We start from the raw sequence: 17,324 nt of genomic DNA on the forward strand, positions 1-17,324 counted from the left end.
TAGCGAGGCTGGAGTCTATCACATAAAACGTGGGGCACATAAACTACCAAGTTGTTAATGTTTGCTGCACCTCAGCTTAATGTAACATTAAAATATTGTTACTACTGTTAATTAATGATAGTTAGCTCGTTAATTAATGATGAGAACAACAAGCCCTCCTCATTTGTTTCTCCAAGGCAAGTGAAGGCATTTACACACAGATGTGGATTTCTCATCATCATTTTCTCAATAACAACAAATGTTTTTACAGGAAAGGGACGTTAATAGAGATGCACTGATTGCAATTTCTTGGCCAACAACTACAATTTCTGATGTTTTTCTAAGTATGACCTCCTGATACAATTTTCTTTTCCAATTCTAGTTTCTTTTTATAGGACATTTAACCAACAGCATGTATAGTCAAAAATAAACATTTCTGTAATACATAAATACGGTTTTAATCATAACTTTTTCAGCTGAGTGGAGGTGATTTAAGTGATTTAAGAGCACATCAGTGTGCAGCCATGAGTGTGCGCAAGTGCGTTGCACTTGCATGAAAGGGACCAGGTCATGATTAGACATATTGAGACTGACCGGCCAGTCACCAGTCCAGGCTGGATGATTGGTGGATCTTACCTGAAGGACCAGGGAATCCTCTGAAGTTTAGGGGTAAAAGATAAAGCCCTCAGCCACAACAAGGTAATGAGCCACTTAGGGATCAATAATAATGATCCAACTATATAATAGTATAGACCAGAGTCATTTTACATAATCAATATTTTTTCATTTCACACTTTCAAGTGGTAGCCAGATCTTTTTCTCAGAGGTTGACATAGCTGCTGATTGGCCAAGCATCAATATCAGGTAGACAAAATCAAGTATTTTACCTTAAATGACCTGTATTACCTTCAATGTGAGAAATTTACTCTACATCAATTTATAAATACATGTACTTCACTTACCACTGAAGTTTTCTGTGACAAACATGGGCAAGGGGTATATACATTTAATAAGTGGTCTTTAAATTTCAAAAGAACAAAATACAAATAATTTCTGTTCTGCTGCCCCTCTGGCCAAGTTTAAAAATAGAAAATTACTTGGGTAAAGTCATAGAACCATTAGTGTCACTGCACATTTTAAAATTTATTATTAGGAAATATAGTAGGTCAGTATATTCCAAAAGTCCAGTGAAGGTCCAAAATCTGAGATACGGCCAGGCTTATGGAATTATGAAAACCTCTCATCATCTACATCCAGTCAGATTAGGGTCAGCAATGGCAGCGCCACCCTAGGATGGAGGATGATGAACTATCCAGTGCAGAATCCATGTAGCGCCATAAAACCTATGTTGTGAATGCTCCCCCCCCCTCTCTCTCACTCTCTCTGCCATGCGAGCATGTATTCAGTTCAGAGGGTTTGCAGGCTTTGCTCTTGATCCCTCATACATGTCAACACAACAGGGTGGCTGTGGAGAATTATAAATTGGATTGGTATTCTGCGTCCCGGTGCTTCAAGAGGCCTGGGTTGTTTTGATCGTACATAAGAGGTAATATTATTTGATGGACAGCATTAGGATTTGAGTTCTATCCTTTGTGAATGTAAATGTGCAATAAACAATATATATGTCTCTGCGTCTTCTTTTTTTGTCCCTTTATTTCTGTCTTGCACTACTACTACTACTAATAATAATAATGATGTGGTTTCTTCCAGGCGCTTGGTGGACACAGAAGATGAACTCAGCGACATTCAGTCAGAGTCGGTGCCTTCAGAAGTGCGGGACTGGCTGGCCTCCACCTTTACCAGACAGATGGGCCTGATGCTAAGACGTAATGAGGAAAAACCTCGCTTCCGAAGCATCGTCCACGCCGTTCAGGCTGGAATATTTGTTGAGAGGTAGAATTTGTTTGTGTCGCACAAAAACACTTCCACGATCACATCCGAGCCTGGAGCCATCAGCCCTAAATAATTCATGGCCTATCACCTTTTATTTCCCCCCTTGCCAATCTATTATTGGTGCATCCAAATCAGTGTCACGACTTGAAGCAGTTCAATCAGCGTCTTTAGTTTGGCCTTGCATAACAAATGGATAGAAGACATGGTGTTCTAAAGCTGTTTTGTTTGCTTTTGTTTGTTCAAGTAGTTCAAAGTTTTGTGTAATTTAATGAGGAATAGTAAATAACTGAGTTATGCCGAGGCTCGAAACTTATTTTAAGTCACCCATTTTATTGCACATGCTGTTTGCTTTTGATAGATGATATGTTGATGTGTAAATTTGATATGACATAAGTCTTTTTAGATGAATCATAAAAAACATTTGAAGGCAATAAGGCAAATACTAAAATGCAGTAATAGAACTTTCTTTTGTACATAATTTAAGAGTAGTTATTAAAGCTGGGGGTTGGCAACATGTTTTTGGCACTACTAGACAAAAAGATCAATAATAACCTTTCAGCATATAGTAATTCAAGTGGTCTGGAAGGGAACTAGTGCCTCTCCTCTGGTCATTGCTTACAATCTTTAGATAATCAAATCATGACAGGAGACTTTGACCACAGGTCTTTTTACTCTAGTTCAGATGAAGATGTATGAGGTGACTAAAAAGCAAAAAAGACTTTATAGTGAGAGGCAGGAGTGCAGGTTAAGAATCCTTTACCGAGGGAAATAGTGGTTCTTTGTAGCTAAAAAAAAATAGTTTGAGACCTTACTTTTGGCAGGTGTAAAGCTCATATATAAGAGGCTCTTAGAATAGATAAGCAAAAGCTGGAGGAGGGTTGTCTGTTTTTAGGTTTTTCTTTATTTACATCTGTTGGTGCTTTAATAAATACTTAGGTATACAGCAGAGGGAGGAAGGATTCAAAGCAGTAAAGGTGAGAGAGGCAAACCGTTTGGCATATTTATTATTCAATTACAATATATATACATATATAAATAATATATTTATTCTGTCTTGCAATGTAAATCTCTAGTATATTATTGCTGATAGGTGATGAAGTTCTTACTTAAGACTGCCTTATCTGAACGTGTGAGCACCAAACTGAATGAGAGCGACTGACAAGTAGGAGAGAGAGGAAATAATTCAAAATTTAAAGCCACACTCTTTGGTTAAAATTTCAATCTGCTGGAAATGTGTGCGCATCCTCGGAACGCTGGCTCTCTCACCTGAGTCGACAATACATCATCAGTTCCTTGGCAAGCCTGGCTAAGCACAATCATTCGGAGAGCTGCATACAGCTCTAGGCTGTGCTTTATCACACAGTAACATGCAACATGTATTTGTTTAAATCAGTAAGCCTCTAACATGTGAGTTATAATCTTTCTTAATCTGTTTTACAGTGAAGCCATATTGGAAAATGGAGGATTAAAGTGAAAATGTGGAACAGCGTGGTGCACTCTGAGCTGTCCACTATCTGTATAGATATCTGCCGTTCATTACAACTATTGTGATGCTAAATTTGAAACTCTAGCATCTGTTCTTATTCCACTAAATTGCGAGATGCTGAGTACCACACACCAATTTTGTAGCCATCCAACTGAATCTAATGACTCGTTGGTCTCATGGGGAATTACATAGCTTGTGTTGCAGCTTGCAATGAAGTAAAACCATTTTTTATCCTCATATATGAGGATAAAGCTTTCGCATGTAAAAAAAAAAAAAAAAAAAAAAAAGACTAGCTTGCAAAGCATTTACCTCTTCTCAACCTAACCTGTCTAATATAGCTTCACAGTGAGTTGTGCATATTTGAAGCTTTAGGGAAACCAGCAGGCTGTGGTTTGGGGTTGGTGTAGTAACCTCTGCTGTTTGCACTCAGCAGTGCTTTTCATTTGATGTTTTTATCTCGTTCAAACAGGATGTACCGGCGTACCTCCAATATGGTGGGACTCAGCTACCCGGCTTCTGTCATATCTGTGCTTAAGGTATTAACGTGCGCACTCACATTCAAAAAGAAACATACGCATAAGGAAAAGTTACTTGGTGCACACATACACGCTATGAAAATCGACATACTCTGAAATGTTTATATAAAGTGGACTTTTGGCACCGTTTGTTTGTGTTGTGTGTTTTCCTTTTGTGTTGGTAGAGGATGAATAAGTTGTTTGACAAGGATGGTGTCATTATTTAAATGTTTCTCCTTCATACAGAATGTTGACAAGTGGTCGTTTGATGTCTTCGCTCTGAATGAGGCCAGTGGTGACCACGCACTTAAATTCATATTCTACGAGCTGCTCACAAGATATGACCTCATTAGTCGTTTCAAGGTAAAGCCCCAAGGAAATAATGTACCACCTGAAACTGATATGTGGTGGTTTATGCCATTAAAACAAGAAAAACTATTCAGTATGAGTAAGAATCTTCACTGTTCCTTATTTGATGGATGTGGGCACACTCTCCTCTCCACCTTAGAATAAGTTTATCTCACTGTATTTTAATCATTGTATGAAGGGGGCTGGCCGCATTTCATCTCAACTGATAGTACAGGAGCTCATTTTCCATAGTGTCTTTGAGGTGAGGACACTTCTTGAAGTGACATCATCTCAGTGTGTAAATGACGTGGGCAATGAAGCACCTATGAATATGTAACTGCACTCTGAAATAGTTCATTAGTTTAGGACAGTCGTTTTAGATGTTGTGCGCACATCATTCAAGTCACCAGATATCTTGGAGAAGGGTTTCCTCTTTACATTTTCTTGTTGTTTTGTCTAATGTCAGATCCCAATCTCTGCGGTGGTGTCATTTGTTGAGGCCCTTGAGGTCGGATACAGCAAACATAAAAACCCCTACCACAACCTGATTCATGCTGCTGATGTCACACAGACTGTGCACTACTTGCTACTCAAGACTGGCATGGTGGTGAGTAAGACATGGACAAGTTAGGTAACATAATGTTATACACATACATACAGTAACCTGCTAAAAAGAAACAAGCAAAAAAAAAAAAACTGTTGACCATCTTGGTTTAGTTCCAAGAAAGCAAGCTCACGGGATCGAAGCTTAGTCTGTGAAAGTGAGGGGATTTTATCCACATGGTATTCAGAACATCTCTGTCAGCCTAATTGCAGCTTTGCCTGACATTCAGCTTTTAAATATGGCTTTTTTTAGCCTGAAGAATCCATGAACCATCTTTTTAGACAAAAAAACAAACAACAGCCAAAATTAATTCTAGGAAGGTTGAAAACATCTAAGGAATAGGCACCGAATATAAAATAAAATATTACCTCTTGCCTTTTTTTCCTGGGTATATCATTGCTGCTCCATAGATTTTGCTGCTTTTGCTCTTTTTACTATCAGGTGACCTATATTTCACTTCTTTGCACCGAGGTGACTTTAGGGCATTTCTGATGCAGCATTTATTCAAAAAAGGAATAAAAAACACTAGCCTGAGTTCAAAGTCCCTAACCAGCCGGCTGCCCCCGCTTCCAGTGTTTTTATTTAATCACCTTAATAAGGTGGCTGCGACAGCTGTCGACATGGTATGTTTCTCTGGGCAGTGCCTTGCGGAGGAAACCACATTACTGCTAGAACCACAGGCTCCTTGGAGAGCAGGAGAAGGACATCTATCATTTTGCAGGCCCTCCAGACTCCATTAAATCAACAATCAACAGATCATTCATAAAGCAGACCCATGAGGAAATACAGTGAGTGGTGGATCAGCCATCATGCACCCACCCTGTTTTTAATGACTCCTCCACCCCCCACTGTTGATTAGTCACCAATATCGACTGGGCTTCCTGAGCTAAATGCCCACTCTGTGTATGTGAGGGCACTCAGATGCATGCACATCTTAGAGAGGGGAAAAAGCCCTGATTACAGTGTGCTGATTACAGATCAGATTTTAGATTTTATAGATGAAACTAATGATTGATTCTCTGAAAAAATAATCCACAAATCCACCAATAATATTAACTAAATAATTATATATTGAAGAGTTGTTATCGATCTTCCTCACTGACATCTCAGCCAGAAATTAAATAAGATTATCTCAAACCATTCCTGCAACAGTGTGCTGCTGCACTGACATTATCTTCTTTGCTGTAATCATGAGTCGCACATCAAACAGCTACAACATGCCCCAAAAACACACATAGGAAGGTGTGATGTGTAGTCTCACCTTGTGACACTAAACTTATAGTAAACTTAAAAAAGAGACTTGTGGGGTTTTTTTGTAATATTTGGTGACATATGTGGAACAAAGCAGATTGACAGACCTTCACAGAGAAACTGAAACCAGAAGTGATGAAGTGACAGTTTAAAATGCAATTTTCAATAGAGCTTGTCTTATCTGAAGTTTCTTTTTTGCTTTCCTAACCTTTTCCTCTATCTCCTTCTTCCCATTTGTTTCCTTTCATCCCCGACGGTAATGTATTTCTCATGCCGCATACTTCTCTGGATCTTTTATATCACTTTTCGCCTCTACATTTTTATGGCTTGATGTTCTATTCCCTGCGTCTCTCTTTTTTCAATTCACTGGCTTCTCATCTCTCTTCTCTAATTTTTGTCCATTCTTTCCTCTTCTTTTCATTACTTTCCCCACGTCCTTTTTACTGTCAACGTCTGTCTTTTCCATCTCGTTACCTCTTCTCCTGAACACCGTTCCCTCTTATATATCCGTCTTAATGCCCTCCTCATCATCATCCTTACCTCACCCCTCCTTTTCCCTCGCTCCCTTGTCCTCCTCTTTTCTTCTTCTTTTGCCTCCAGCATTGGTTGACTGAGCTTGAGATCTTTGCCATGATCTTTGCGGCGGCGGTGCATGACTACGAGCACACGGGGACCACAAACAACTTCCACATTCAGACAAGGTAATGGATCATTAAATCATAAATGCATGGCACTGACTCGCCCGATCAATGTTTTCATTTGCAGCAAGAGGGCTTTACAATCACACTGTGATCGCCTGCAGTGCAGTAATAACACTGGGGCTGGTCGGGAGTCCAGATGAACTCCAAAACCCATCCTCTTGAAAAAATATCTGTTCTACAAAACAAGGAATTGCTCAGCATTTTTCACTCTTGTCAACTTGAAAGAAAAACATTTACCATCATTTGGAAAAAAAGGAAAAACAATTCACAGGACTCTATATACAGCTATGAAAAACTAAGTACAGCATTACAGCTTCTATAGGACTTAAGATAAGTAGCAGACAGGTGCTGATAATAAAATGCATTTGATTAATTGATCATCAGCAACTGTGACCATCTCTGTAAAAGCAGACGTTTTGGCAGCTTACAGGTCTAAAGCATTTAGGTGGTTGCCAGGAGAAAACCTCTTCTCTTTTTGGGCCTGAACAAACCCAAAAACATCTGGAAAAGTGTTCTTTGGACAGATGAGACCAAGGTGGAGATGTCTGACCACGATGCAGAGTGTCACATTTCATGAAAACACAGCATATCATGACAAAACACTTCATACTAGCTGTCAAGCATGGTGGCAGAGGGGTGATAATTTGGGTTTGTTTTTTATCCACAGGACATTTTAAGGCGAAATATGGGCCCATCTGGCTAAAATCATGGAGGTGTACTTACATTTTCACAGGAGCAGAGTCCTTTGAAACTTTTTTGGCATTTCACATAACACAACAATTAAAATCTATTATTATGAGAAAAAAAATAAGATTTCTTTTGACCAGTGCCCTCCTATTTTTAGGATGCATGAACTTTATTTTATTCATTTTGATTTAGAACCTTAGAAGAGTCAGTGTTCCTTAGCCTTTCAATAAATAATGATTTAAAAAAAAAAAAAAAAAGTTAACTTTGATGCAGGTTTAAGTAAATAATACCCTCCACATGTTATTTCTTTATTTTTTCTGTTTATTCTTTTCATTGTTTTTCTGTTGCATTTGGCAGGTGAGAGTTCAACCAAATTTTAGTCTTTGACCATGTCAGATGTATTTGCCAGAAAAGAAATGTGTCAGATCTTTCACTAGTTGCCAGACTGCAGCAACAGCTTTGTTGTGCACTCAGTGTTTTGAGCACAGCACTCTTTATTGTGTCATCAAGCTACAGTTTTTGAACTAAAGTAAAACAGAAGCAGCTAAATGAATCTCAAGTAGGCAACCAATTTGGATCTTTGATTTTGACTAGCATCTGCAAAAATGTTTAAAGGATTTAGTAACATCTGTGGATCCCCCATGTGTTTTCTGAGCTGTTTGATTTCCCTGCAATAGACCAAGAAAAGAGTTTTCTTTCTTTTGGACTGACAGGTCAGACACAGCTATCCTGTATAATGATCGTTCAGTATTGGAGAGTCATCATGTCAGCGCAGCCTATCGCCTGCTGCAGGACGACGATGAAATGAACATCCTCTACAACCTCTCTAAGGATGACTGGAGGTCAGTAACACAGACAGAGAATGATAGGAAGGGTGCAGGATAGGTGAGTGACAGCAAAGGGGATTAAAAGGCAGATGTAAAAATATCACATGAGAACAGACGAAGCATGAATAAAACCAAGCAGAGCGCACAGGTCAAGCAGTCTCACAATGAACATCTACTCAAAGTAAACTGAGCTCCTGTTTTTCCAGGCTACTTATACACAGTAGAAACACAGAGTCAAAATCACCAAAGCTGGATTACCTTCAAGGCTCAACAACTTTATAGAAATGGAACTGTTATATGAAGACAGCTCTAATCTGATTACATACAGCATAAGCTACTGTCAAATCAGATATAAATAGTTCTCAAAAACCGCCTTCATCTAATTACAAAGACTTCAAATTAAGTCAGCTTTTATTAGCCGCAGGTTTGACCATTTTTTATGCTGCACATGGCTCACGTTTTCTCTCCTTTTTTCATCTAGAGAGCTGCGGGCTTTAGTAGTGGAAATGGTGCTGGCTACAGACATGTCCTGCCACTTCCAGCAAGTTAAGGCCATGAAGAACTTCCTACAACAACCAGAGGGGTCAGTTGCCATTTCCTTCATTACAGTTTATAATGTGCGCCCTTGCCCCTGCAATTTACATACCCATTATCCCCGCTATCAGCCACCATTTACTAACCACCTGCCATTTACAACCTAATTAATCCTGCCCCGGAGGAGGCACTTGGAGAGAAACACAATAAACGGGCCTGTTTTATATCAGGTGGACCTCTGGAATGAAAAACAAGGGAGGATTTCTGTTGCTCAGGTGTTGTTTACTCAACATAAAAAAATTAAATTCAACGAGTCATTTGCTGCCAAATAGTACCAAATGTTGCGCATTACACAGTGCAGGTATTCAGCAGAGAATTACCACGGTGCCTCTCAGGCACAAACGCAGCTTGTTTCTCTGTGCTGGACGTCTGCAACAGAGTTACGGTGTAGTCACACCAGATTTGGCAGGGTGAAATTTATTTACACACTGTGGCTAAAAAAAAGAGCCGCTGCCAGAAATTGCTGGCAGGTTTGTTGGCATGCCGTCCTTTTGCTACTGCTGATGAGCTAGCGGAAAATGTTTCGTTTTCACAGGAAAAAAATATAGCACTTCCTTTGACAGAATTATTGTTCTGCAGCTTGTATTCTTTAGCATTAATGCTCCCTCACACTTTACAGTCGCTAATATTCTCTGGGCGTTATACTTTGGTAAAGAATATCAGAAATCCTTTGCACAGCAGAAAATATGAGCAGAGTCAAAAATGGAAAAAGAAAAGGAAAAAAAGGAACTTCTCAACTTTTTCCTCTCTTAAACAATTTAGACAAGAGGAAGACAAGAAGAGAAATTATCAGTAACATCACCCAGAAACAATGAGGGAATAACACTCTTTATCTCTCTACCTTGCAATGTTCCCCTGGGAATCCTTGAATCCTGGCATTCATGTGGATGTTATTCTTACATGCACCAGCCACAAACATTGTTACACACTATCTGATGGAAGCTTCCTCCCAAGCAGGATAATGTCCCCGATAGTAGAAAACAAAAACTAAAGTATCTAACAGAGCTGGTTCTCTCACAGACTGACTTGGCTGTTGTGAACCGCTGATGTTCACATTTTATATTCTTATCTCTTATTATGCCACAGGGATGCCTAACTGACACAAACTAGGGAAAATAAATGGTACACCATTTCATCCCAGAATGGAATAATCATAAAAAAAAGGAAAAGAGTAAAATTAAAACAAAGTCACTTATGGGATAAACTTTCATAAGTTCGTTCCCAAAATTTAATACAGACTACAAAATGAAGTAAACTTGTCAAGAAGGCTACCATGTAATCTCTTGTGTATTTTTTATTTATTTATGTTGAACCCATACAAACAACATCAATTGGTAACAGATGTGATTTAGTGTTAATGAGGCGAAGTGGGAGCCAAAGTAGGCTACAGCTAGCAAGTGACCTTGCAAAGACGCTGTTTTTTAGGTTTTTAACTCTGGAAAATATCCAGAGAATAAAGTAGGAAAATGTCAGGAGTTGCCCTTTTTCAGCAAGACTGTGCACTTAAGATGCGTTCTCAGTACTGCAAATACTCTGTTTGCTTAAGGCAAAGGGAACTGTTTGGAGAGACTGTGCAAGAGGAAGGACACGTGACGCCTTTTGGCTCCCTGTGAATTCAGTAGATATTTGCCAGCTCTGTTCTCACATAGGCTTGGTCGGATATTATGTGGATGTCGTACTAAAGGTGTTGTATATAAAGGCCTGTTTAATAGCCAATCTCACTGCAATGGACACCTTAGGTTTGTACCTCTGACAGTCAATATCAGGCTGCAGTTCCTGAGTAAAGAATGACTCGAGCCACTGAGCTGTGAACCAGTGCAGAGAAAAGACCCATACATAAAAAATATGGATGGCAAATTATGCTGAGGTGGTTCTTAATGTTATCCTAGAGGGAGAATGGCTACAACGTTGTTTCTCTTTAAAATTCTTGCAGCGAATCTATATAAAAAACAAAGTTTAGGCCCTGCTTTGCTTAAACTAAATGGTAGTGAATGACGTTAGATATGTGCCTGATTCATTTAGAAGTTCTACATAATACTCTGTTGGTATTTTTAAGTGCATTAATGGTGTGCATCTTTTTAAGCACTTTAAGCACCCTAACACGACTGCAGTGACCGATAACTGTTGTACATGCAGACACTGAGCTGAAGCGTGCATACAGAAATAAAAACACTATCAAGCAAACTATCATGCGATGTGATGACTCATCAGTGCTGATGCAGCTGCTGCATTGACAAGAAACATGTTGACCTTCAGGATATTCTTTTCACCGTGATAATGCCGAGCACTTATCTGAAAATTTCTCAGAAAGCACTGATATGTAGATAAGTGGCTTCCTAAAAATATATATTGGTATCAACAATATTGTGTTCCCTGTATTTGTGAATATAACTTGAAAATTGCTGACCTGAAGGTAATCGTCAAGGGAGAGTATTGGGTGCTCACACACACACGCACACACGCAAGCATGCACCAAAATAAGAGATTGCAGTCTGCAGGGAGCTGTGATGCTGAATAGACTCTAATGTGAAGTAATTCAAACCAGACTGCTGCAGGCCTGCTTAGAGTGCACTTTAAGACCCAATCTGCCACAAATGGAATGAGGGGAAAAACGTGAGCTAGTCTTTTTCACCTCTGTTTAACCTCTGCTATGCATGTATTATTGTGCCTGCATTTTCATGTGACTGCCTTTTTTCTATATGCGTCTGTTCACAGTGTTGGGAAGGTTACTTTTAAAATGTATTCCATTACAGAATACAGAATACATGCCCTAAAATGTATTCTGTAACGTATTCCGTTACGTTACTCAATGAGATAACGTATACGTACATAATGTATAACGTATTCTGAATACTTTGGATTACTTAACATATTATCATGCATATTTTACAACTACATGAATGTACTATTGCTGTGTGATTTATTACTATTACTGAAGGTCCGTGGCCCCGAACCGTAGTTAAGGGACCTCTGACTAATATGGGTTCCGTGTCGGGCTCGTAGCCGAAAAATAGCTTTACTATTACATTCTGCATTCTGCCTATTAGCTTAGCACAACAACAACAACAATAAAAAGGCGCTCTCTCACCCAGGAAACACGCAGAGCGAGAGCGTCACCCTGTAACCATGGCAACCGCAACGCTGCCACCTAGAACGTAGCTGTCAAACAAAACCGAAACAGTCCTGACCCGCCACAATATGAAACAGGAAAGTACCACCGTGTAATCCATTTATTTCAACAAAGTAACTGTAATCTAAATACCACCTTTTTAAACGGTACCTGTAACGGAATACAGTTACTCATATTTTGTATTTTAAATATGTAACGGCGGTACATGTATTCCGTTACTCCCCAACACTGTCTGTTCATGATTCAGTCCGTTTACCATGAGATTTTGATATTAGGTAGCGAGCTAAGATCTTCATACTGTGTTTTAATGTGGAAGTAATATGAATGAAGAGGACTTTTGGATGGCTGGATGGAAGAATATACAGATAGACACATAGTGCTGGAGGTAGGGGGTTCCTTACTGTAATGAAAATAGTGCATTTCATCTTTTTGAGTATTGAAAATTAGATTTAAGATAGTTATAAATACGAAATTATACATGTATTGTATGTATTGTACTATATGTTACTGTGATACCCACAATTATGTCTTTGTGATCTAAGAACTGGTGTCACAAAAGTGTGACCAACACAGTCATCACTGAATTGGCCGTTATTTTGATTTCAAGCCAATATCTGTAAATCTTTGTGACTGCACGTGTGGAAAGACATAAAAACTCAAATCAACTACAGACTACTGGCTTTCTGGATCATGCTACATTTGTTCTGTCCAGGATCACACACAGACCCACAATGTGCAAACAATACCAACTATGTTATCGCATTTAGTAAATAATCTAAGTTTAAACAACATATGCAGTCATACTGTTTAAACACCTGCCACACTCCTCACAGCCGCCTTTGTAGTAGTTCTCACTACAGTTGGTGTCTCCAGGACCTCGTTATGTTATGATTGCACACGCACACACACACACACAGACACACACATACACACACTTGAAGACTCCCAAAGTGAAAACAAAACCAGTTTTGCTGTCTTGCTGTCATGTTGGAATAGTGTTTGTTTAATATTCTAAGTGACTGGGGACAAAAAACTAAACTCAAGCCAGTGAATGTGCAGTAAGACATAAAAGACAATAAAAAGCTAACCTGTCACTTAGACTGAATTCCTTGTACAGACTCATTTCTGGACAGCTGTAGACTCTTGTGCAGCTGTGCCAGGGATACTTACCGTTATTGGCATTTTCTTGCATCTTTTCTGGGGTCTTTCATTAATCTTATCCAAGATTAATCTGCAATGTCTTTGTAACAACTTTTATTTTTTATTTTTTGTCAGGTTTTTGGCAAAACCTGAAGCTGGTTCTGAACTTGGCAGATAAAGTATTTCTGACTCACATTCATTTTTTAAAGCCAGAAACACAAAAATGATCTCAGTCAATACAGTTTATCATGATACCTCCAAAATCAATTAGCTGCATCGCAAATGGTGATTTGTCCTTCTTTCCTTCTATCATTTTGTTTTTTCTTTAACAATAGCTTCTTTTTTCATTTATAAAAACACACAAACAAAACATAAACCATTAGACTTTTCAAGAAAACAGCCATGATGGCAATTTTTAAAACTGCCTGTCTTCTCTCTCTTAGCATCGACAAGCCAAAGGCACTGTCCCTGCTGCTGCACACAGCAGACATCAGCCACCCGGCCAAGACTTGGGACCTGCACCATCGTTGGACCACCTCCCTACTAGAGGAGTTCTTCAGACAGGTGAGTTCCTCTGTTACGTCAGAGTAACATGTTGGATGATGGTGGTACAGTGTATGGTTTAGTGGTGGTTTAAATGCAGAGAGAACATGGCATGCTTTTCAGTTGATCTCAGACACAAAGGTCAAATTTACCCTCAGCTGGCAGTTTACTAGGTAGTCATGCTGAGAACTAATCAAGCCTTTGGGGGAAGATCATGCTCTCCAATTTCATGAAATTCTGGAATTCAGGGTCATAAATCAGAAATATATTGTTGCCATGATCAATAAGCCACATGTAGCTATCTATGTTTGAGTTTTTTTATAGCTTTGATTATATTTTGACAAACTGACACCTGTTAAATTTGCTGAATTAATTTATTGATTAAAAAAAAACATCTAAGGTGTTATACATTAAAAATGATATCTTCCCTCCCCTTATGCCCAGCGGATTGCGACAGATGGATTCACCTCTCAGAGTCTTCTTATTAAAAGGGAGTTTTTCCTTCCCACTGTTGCCTTGTTCTTGTTCACAGGGGGTTGTCTGATTGTTGGGGTTTTCTCTGTATTATTGTAGGTTCTTTACCTTACAATATCAAGCACCTAGAGGTGAATTGAATATCTAGCATGCAAGATTTATCGACTTTTAAATGCTGGCGTGAGATTGAAAATTTCTGAGGTGCTACTGCGCAGTCCAACAGAGCCTTCATGAAGACATGAGGTTGAAGAGAGGCATTGGAAGGCATTGGAAATAATATCTTCAGATTTCTTGCTGATAGATGAAACACATGATTTGAAATGCAGTTTATTTATCTTTTGGTTTTAGTCATTGCTCATCTTTGTCGCCGGTGCGTTGTATTAGTTTTTGGGTGCTTTGTCAACAAAAGCGATTTATTCAGTCACACTCACATGAAGTGTGTTTCACACTTCATGTGAGTGTAACATAAAAAAATGAAATAATAATATTGGGAAATAATGCTGTTAATGTGAAGCTGTTGCAAAACACTACCAACAAGAGAAATATGCAGTCACACCAGCAAATGTGTTTTTAAAAAGAACAACGTGCTCCATAGAAGATTAAAATGTACAGCGTGACAATGAATTTATGCTATAAATAATAAATGGCGTAATTGTAAATCTCATAAAGAAGGACAGACGTTTAAATGGTGCCACACTGCTTAAATCTCGTCCATTATTAATCCACATTGTTCCCATTATCAGTGCTATTGTTATTGTGGTTGCTTTCACGAGCCTTTTGTCTCCGGGGATACGAATTGCCGATAAATAGCCTCTCCAAAGAACATTGCCTCCCGACTCCACATCTCATCTGTTTGTGACAAAACAGAGGAGAAAATGAAACACATTTGCGGCCCAAACGCACTCGGGGAGGGGCTCAGACGAAGCCAAGGTCTGTTGATAGAAGTGTGAGCATATGGTGTGCAGTGGTAAGTGCGTAGGCAAAGATGTGTGTGTGCATGTCTGCAGGGTGCGTCGTATTTGCCCAAAAATATCAAAGACAGGAGGATTTTGACTTAAGAAGCTCTTGTGTTTCCAGGGGGACAAAGAAGCTGAGCTCGGGCTGCCGTTCTCTCCACTCTGTGACCGAAAGTCCACGATGGTGGCACAGTCACAAATCGGTGAGAGGCTTCCCCACCCTCACATAAACCATCTGCACAATACAGCACACCACTTTTTTTGGGAAAAACTTCTTGCAACTGAAGGAATTTTGCACTGAGGAATGGACAAACATTTGAACTAGCTAGAACACGTTTAGAAGTGTAGAGGTTACATAGGCCAAAGGTGTACTTACTGTTTTCACAGAAGATTACTGAATCTATTGATATTTTTTGCATCATAAATTATTTAAAAAGCTAATTTTTGTTTCGAGTAATTGAAGTCTGCCACATTTGAACAAGAAAATATCAGAAAAATGTGTGAAAAAAATAAAAATAAACCAAAATAAGCTATTTTATTCTGTCTCCACAGAAACACTAATCATATAGGAAACTGGTATCTATTTTGAAACAGCAGCTAATATTTGCTGATAAGCAGGCAGGTTTTGAGTTCCCTCTGAGGTTCACTCCTATTTCACTTTTGGTTCTATCACTCTCGCATCTTGACTTCTTTATTTTCTTCGCCAACAGGAATATTTTCTTTTACCTGGTAGTTTTTAGTTAATTCTGTCCTTCAGACCTCCAACTAACTGGAAAAATCAAAGAACTGTCTTCTTTCTGTTTTTTATTGCTTTAGTTTTCCCGATAGATTTCTTACCCAGTGGCAAAAAAGAAAGGAAGGCTTATAGTCAACCAGTCTAAATGTGTCATTATTCTATAATTATTACATTGTGCAGTCTACAGCTACATCACACACTACATCAAACTGCTGTTTGCCCGTTTTACTAATTAACGTTACAAAGATTTATTTATTTTTTGCTCTGGGCTTCTTTTCTTCTTTTTAACCTTTAATAGCACAAAATAGACTGTGACTATATACCGCGGACATGCTAACATTACCTTTGCCGACATCATCATCTCCAGGATTCATAGACTTCATCGTAGTGCCAACCTTTACTGTGCTCACCGACATGATGGAGCGCATTGTCACGCCACTCATTGAGGAGGCCTCCCATTCCGGTTTGACTGGTTTCAGACGCTCAAGGTAAGCTGCAGTGGTTTCTCTCAGAGATTATTTAGGAATAAAAAGTTTAGATTTGTTTGTGCAGCTCAGTTGGAAAACCAAGCAGATGGAAGTGGGTGACTGTATGTAAATCATATTACATTTTATTCAACCAGTCTCGTCGATCAAGAATAAAAAAAACCTGATGTTTTCTCTCCTCGTGTACCTTTCCAAGAAACTACTTGCTCAATGACAAGATTAGACCTCAACAACCCTGCTGCAGTAACGGCATATCTAATGGAAGTATTGAGAACAGCAGATGAGTCTCCCATGAGTAATCCACTTCTGTGCGTGGAAATGTTTCCACCTTTCATCAAGCAGAGCTACACACCTTGAAATTGACATTTTAGGGATGCTAGTCGAGTTCACCTCACTGGCCGTGAACGAGAATGAGCTGTGGTGCTGGATTGGCATACACAAAAGCCTCTCGAGATACAAAAGGAAGCGATTTTGCCTTCACTGGTTTAATTAATTGGCTCAATACTTTTCCTCTGGCCTCGTACTCAATCACGTATGTGCAAGGCTTTCAAAGCTCCCAAATAAGAAAGTACATTCCGCTTGCTTTTTTGTTCATAATATTTAAACTATAAGGAGAAAGATAATTAAAAAACTTTAGTCTGTAAATTGTTTAAACTTTATGTTTTGTTAAGTGGGCTCATTGCAAAATAAAGCAGTACTTGGGGAGTCTGGCTCTGCATCTTTTGTTGCACCTGCACATCAATATCATCCTCCCTGTTCTCCTCAACAGCAGTCATTAACATCACTCAGTGGGCCTCCAGTCGAAGCTAACTGAGTGGAAATCTCAGATAGTGTTGCCACTTGTGCAGTCTCTTTGTCTACATACACACCTGGGTGCTTTTGATTTTCCTTGGACTGTTTCTTCACACCGTTTATAGCTGCTTTCAATCACCTGTAACTATGTCTGTCTCGCTTCCTATGATTACCCACCTCTGC

At 39.1% G+C, this 17,324-nt stretch overlaps 1 protein-coding gene across 6 annotated transcripts in view; it reads left to right on the top strand.

Annotated features, from left to right (window-relative positions):
- Positions 1-17,324, top strand: part of pde1cb (phosphodiesterase 1C, calmodulin-dependent b) — a 105,730-nt gene that overhangs the window by 80,186 nt on the left and 8,220 nt on the right. For all 6 annotated transcript variants that reach the window (XM_035908344.2, XM_006792163.3, XM_087831267.1 and 3 more), the window contains 10 exons: positions 1,690-1,872; positions 3,828-3,894; positions 4,120-4,236; positions 4,688-4,828; positions 6,677-6,777; positions 8,178-8,306; positions 8,773-8,874; positions 13,599-13,719; positions 15,250-15,331; positions 16,232-16,352. In XM_035908344.2, the coding sequence (XP_035764237.2) occupies positions 1,690-1,872; positions 3,828-3,894; positions 4,120-4,236; positions 4,688-4,828; positions 6,677-6,777; positions 8,178-8,306; positions 8,773-8,874; positions 13,599-13,719; positions 15,250-15,331; positions 16,232-16,352 (1,164 nt within the window). The remainder of the gene's footprint in view (positions 1-1,689; positions 1,873-3,827; positions 3,895-4,119; positions 4,237-4,687; positions 4,829-6,676; positions 6,778-8,177; positions 8,307-8,772; positions 8,875-13,598; positions 13,720-15,249; positions 15,332-16,231; positions 16,353-17,324) is intronic.

The sequence above is a fragment of the Neolamprologus brichardi genome, chromosome 18 (assembly GCF_056152115.1).
Source record: "Neolamprologus brichardi isolate AB-2024 chromosome 18, ASM5615211v1, whole genome shotgun sequence".
NCBI lineage: Eukaryota > Metazoa > Chordata > Actinopteri > Cichliformes > Cichlidae > Neolamprologus > Neolamprologus brichardi.